This window comes from Solanum tuberosum, unplaced genomic scaffold (assembly GCF_000226075.1).
Source record: "Solanum tuberosum cultivar DM 1-3 516 R44 unplaced genomic scaffold, SolTub_3.0 scf00080, whole genome shotgun sequence".
In the NCBI taxonomy this organism is placed as follows: Eukaryota; Viridiplantae; Streptophyta; class Magnoliopsida; order Solanales; family Solanaceae; genus Solanum; species Solanum tuberosum.
In genome coordinates this window covers 1,618,566-1,623,681 of record NW_006239007.1, presented here as the reverse complement: position 1 = coordinate 1,623,681, position 5,116 = coordinate 1,618,566, and the positions used below count along the sequence as shown (strand labels likewise).

Here is a 5,116-nt window from a genome sequence, read left to right as displayed (position 1 = left end):
ATTCCCAAGTATATAGTAGGCAGAACTCCTATTTCACCACCCAGAATTGATGCTAAACAACTCATGTTGTTTACTTCATTTATAGGATACATCATACTCTTCCTCCAATTGATATGCAAACCAGAAATACCTTCAAATAAGACCAGAATCACTCTTAGATACTTCAGTTGTTCTTCCTCAGCATCGCAGAAAATCAAGGTATCATCTGCATATTGCAAGTGTGTGACTTCTAGTCTCTCAGTACCTTCTCTGGCCACATCAAAACCCCTTATCCATCCTCTCAAGTTAAAAGTTTTTATAATGTTGTTTAAACCCTCCATAGATGTTGTTTAAACCCTCCATAGTGATCAGGAACAAAAAAGGTGACAAGGGATCCCCTTGTCTGAGACCCCTTTGGGTTTGAAAGAAACCTGCAGTTGATATGCAAACCTTTATCCAGTTCAACCATTTCTGCCCAAAACCTATCAGGTTCAACATCTTCATTAAGTATTTCCAGTTAACATGGTCATAAGCTTTCTCTATATCCAACTTACGAAGGACACCTGGCTTCTTTTGGTTATTATAGCTTTGTTTTTGCCCCTAAAGCAGGATTGTCTGCTTAAATGTGTAGCTGAGGTACGTTGATGGGAAAGAGTAAGACTTCTTCTCCAGTTGACATGAAGACCAAATATAACTTCTTTTTTGAGAAGGTAACAATTTATATATATTTATCAATAGAACACCTTGGTTGTGCTGAAACCATATTTACAAGTGAAAAAGAAGAACAAACTGCTTCATCAGCCTAACAAAAAACAAGGGTGTCTATCATTGAAGCAGTATCTTCTATGCATCTTTGGTTAACCCAAAAACAGAAAAGTCTAAAGCTGTTCAACGTAATCCTTTTAAGAAATCAAACAAATTTGGTCTTATACATACACGAGGAAGGTAATCAAAAAAGAAAGAAAATCTTTCTTTTATCACTTAGGAGACGTGTGAGATGAAAGTCTCATGCACGGTTTTGAATGAGAGAAAGAAATGAGGGATCCTCTTTTCGACTCCGACTCTCCCACTCCGGTCATTGCTTTTCTTCTACCTTTGACATCCCTTACGAAGGAGGGGTAAATTTGATCCCTTTTGCATAGTAAAGGTGCAATTTGACCCTTTTCCCCTTTTATTCTCCTCCCTCAACTATAATACTCTTATCTTTGCCTCCAAACAATTTCTTCAAACATTGTCACTTCCTCAAGCTCCATCTTTAAACTTCTTTGGATACAAGTTCCATCTTTAACCTTCTTTGGGTACAAGTCCCTCCTTAGTGAGATTTCTTGGTTGTTGTATATTGTCTAATTTTGGCACCTCCTCCAGCAATTCTAATTTTCTGTTCGGATTGCCATAATTTTCATGATTTCACTCAACTTGACTGCTAAGATGTAGGGCATACCTGTGACCTCAAAAGAATTCCACCACCCTATAATTATCTCAGTGAACCGTCTATTTCCAACCAGCAATCTCAAAACTTGAAATGTGATTTCCTTTTTACCAGTCACTTCACCGGATTAATATGGGTAAGTGATCAGATTTTAACCTTGGCATTAGTGACTGTTTGATATTGTTGTATTCATCATCCTATTAAGTCAAGACTAAGGGCATGTCCAGTCTTGATGCAGCAATATGATTGTTTAATCTGTACCATGTGTAAGAGCTCGTTTGGATAGGCTGAAAAAAAAGTAGTTTTTTTTTTTTTAAAGAAGTAACTTTTAAGTCAAAAAATAAAATGTTAAAACTTTAAATGACTTTTAAGTCAGGAAAAAAAAGTAGGGGGGGTCCTTTTGGTTTTTAACTTTTTTTAAGTTATTTTTAACTTATTTTAAGTTATTTTTAACTTTGTCAAACACTCTCAAAAGCTAAAACTCATTTAAAAGTAGGTTTGACCAACTTTTAAGCCAATCCAAACAGGCTCTAAATCCATCCTGCTAATGGAAAATCAATCAATTCAAGATCCTCTATGGAATCAGAGAACTACTGCATAGCTCTATTATACCTTTCCCACTCCTTCCGTTGCCAGATCTGGTTATATTAGAATCACCACATACAACCCATGACGTCTACACCATCCCCTAGAAGCATACTAATTCCCACCATAGATCTTTTTTCTCCCTTATCTTGACAGAGACAATGCTCATGTGATAAACCATGTAAATTTTTGAGAGACATATGACAATCTGCATGAGAAGTAACTTCAATCAAAATTGCTCTACAACTTCCTTTTTGAGAAAGGTGACAAGAAAATTAATATGCAACTTATCATCTAAAATTGCTTAGTCTGTACAGGATCCACACCTTCACTCCTCTCGTGTGTTATTTCTAGCCATCTATTTCACCCTTTCCTAGAAAGTTTGGCACAAAGCTTCACAAATTACATCCCAGCCTCCCTAGGAATATTAGCACTTCTCTATTTGATGCAAATTGGGACAGAACATAAGACCTTATCCTATTACAACATCCTTTCAGCAATGTTTTTCAGTGTTAGCACAAATCTGCAGCCATGACCAGAACAAGAGAAATAAAAGATGCATTTCACCATAATAAGTTTCTAAGAGACAGAAAGCAGGCTGAATTTACAAGAAAACAAAGAGGAAACAGTAACTTATATGTTTCATATAGCTGACTCCAAGTAATATCAGAGATTTTTGGGCTAAAATTATCCATTATCTATGGGAGTAGGTTCATTTTGGTCCTTCAAATATAACCTAAGCATTTTTAGTCCCTTAACTTTGCTAAAGTGGAGCACTTTTGGTCTCCCTAACATAACAATGTTAAAAACTAACGAGAAGTGGGAAATATTCTTCAGTGATGCCTCACTTATGGTGGGAAATGGGGAACATATTCAGTTTTGGAAAGATATTTGGCTAGGAGACACTCCTCTAATGAATGCTTTCCCAAGCATTTTCCAGATTGCATCTCATCCAGACTCAACCATCTTGCAGTACAGGGAAGACAATGTGTGGAATCTGATCCTAAGGAGAAATCTTAATGACTGGGAGTTGGAAGAGGTTTTTAGCCTTATGGCCACCATTCAGACTAGTGCAATCAACAGTTAACGCAGGGACAAACTTATCTGGAGATATAGCAGGGATGGATCCTACACAGTTAAAGCATGCTACCTTCAACAAAGCTCCAAGAAGACCGTAATTGATCAATGGCCATGGAAATTAATCTGGAGAACTAAGTTGCCACCTAAAGTTATTTGTTTCAGTTGGATTACTCTAAAAGACTCTTGCTTGACTCAGAATAATCTCATGAGGAGGAAATTCCAAATAGTCAACAGATGCTACATGTGCTTGTGCAACTCAGAATCTATTAATCACTTGTTCCTTCATTGCACAGTTGCAACAGGCCTATGGAACATGTTCTTCTCACTTTTTGGACTCACTTGGGTCATGCCAAGATCATTGAGAGAGGTTTTTGTGTGTTGGAGTTCTTGGAAAGTTGGGAAGTCCGTCAAGCAGATCTGGTCTTTGGTTCCAGCCTGTATTTTGTGGTGCTTATGGACGGAGAGGAACAAAAGATGTTTTGATGGCACCCCAACTCCCATCTCTACCTTTAAAGCAAGATGTTTGATTACTCTTTTTGGTTGGGTTAATCTCTCTCCTGTATTACATTTTTTTTACTTCAACAAAAAAAAAAAAAAAAAAAAACTAACGAGGAGAACAATTTTTCTAATGGTGTAAATTTCAACTGACAGTGCTATCTCTTTCTTGATTGACGCACATTTTATTTCTTCTTGCTTTCTTCATTTATTAGGATTAATATAGTAGTAGCTATTTATATCAGAAGACAATACTTAAGAACGCAATTATCAGTCCTACTCGAAAATAGTAACCATTTTCCCTTAAAGGCAACAACAAAATGGCCGTAAGGTGCGACAACTCTCCCTTAGAATAGGAAAACGAGTTTGTCCGATGGGTTTTATATTTTACAAGCCATGTGGATGTCACATGGGTTTAACACCATTACTTTTAAGTGGATTATGTTCGGGAGACCAAAAAGTTAAGGGATCAAAAATGCTCAGGTTATATTTGAAGGACCAAAATGAACCTACTCCCATACCAAAACTCTAATATCAGATGCACTAACATGAATGTGCAAGTTGAATCTCACCATAATAAATCTAAGGCATGACAAGTAGATTGAATTTACAAGAAAATAAGAAAAAGCAGAAAGTTTTGTCTTTCATGAAACTCACATCTTGTAAGGATCAGCTCCAGTAAAACCAGTTGGTTTTGGAATCGGTATCAACACCTACACCAATTAAATTTCAACCCCATGAAAAAACACCATTAGGTAAAAATGAAAGAGATCAGCAGCAAAATCCCCAAAAAGTTACAACCCCAGAAGCACAAACTCAAGAAATGTATGGGGAAATGAAAATTACCTCCCGATTAACCCCGAAAATGGGACAATGTTTTCCAATCATATCATGCCAAACAGTCCTCGACTGCAAGTAAATCAACCACAAAAAAAAAAAAATTAAACAATAAAGTTCGTCTCTTCGTACATACATATATATAGAGAGAGAAAGAAAATTGAAAGAGCTAAAAGGGTTATACGTACAGAGTGGTATTGACCCATTTTGCTCATCGGAACGATGTCACCGGGGCGGTAGGCAACACAAGTGGAAACCATTGAAATCAGCAGCAATACAACAATGAGGGAGTCAACTCCATGGTCAATCCCCATGTTGTAACTACAGCAAGATATATGGACTCTTCTCTGAGATTATGAGAACCGATTGCTAAAATTCAGGTGAACGATTACCGCCGTGCGCAGTGGTTCTGTGGTTCGAGAAAATGACAAAAATGGTGCCTCGATTTTTTATTAAAATATAACGGCAAAAGTCAAATATGCCTCTGTATTTTCAAAAATACTTTAAAGGGAAAAGGGTCAAAAATACCCCTCAACTTTGGTTTATTAGTTGATTATGTCCTTACCGTTAAAATAGAGTTATTTTTACCCTCGCCGTTATTAAACTTATCATTTGTACCCCTCTATGGACGGAAATCCCCAAATAATCAAAATTAACTCGAATTCTACCCATCAGTCTCTTCTTCAAATCCAATCTGACCCATTATAACAA

At 36.8% G+C, this 5,116-nt stretch overlaps 1 protein-coding gene across 2 annotated transcripts in view; it reads right to left on the bottom strand.

The window, feature by feature from the left end:
• The window catches only part of LOC102588780 (uncharacterized), a 24,608-nt gene extending 19,750 nt beyond the window's left edge, over window positions 1–4,858 (bottom strand). The window contains exons 1-3 of one of the 2 annotated variants that reach the window (XM_006346618.2): window positions 4,594–4,858; window positions 4,415–4,477; window positions 4,226–4,281 (exon numbers count right to left, since the gene is read on the bottom strand). In XM_006346618.2, the coding sequence (XP_006346680.1) occupies window positions 4,226–4,281; window positions 4,415–4,477; window positions 4,594–4,719 (245 nt within the window). In that variant the 5' untranslated portion in view covers window positions 4,720–4,858. The remainder of the gene's footprint in view (window positions 1–4,225; window positions 4,282–4,414; window positions 4,478–4,593) is intronic. The other variant, XM_006346617.2, reaches the window with a different exon arrangement.
• Between the last annotated feature and the right edge of the window lie 258 nt (window positions 4,859–5,116).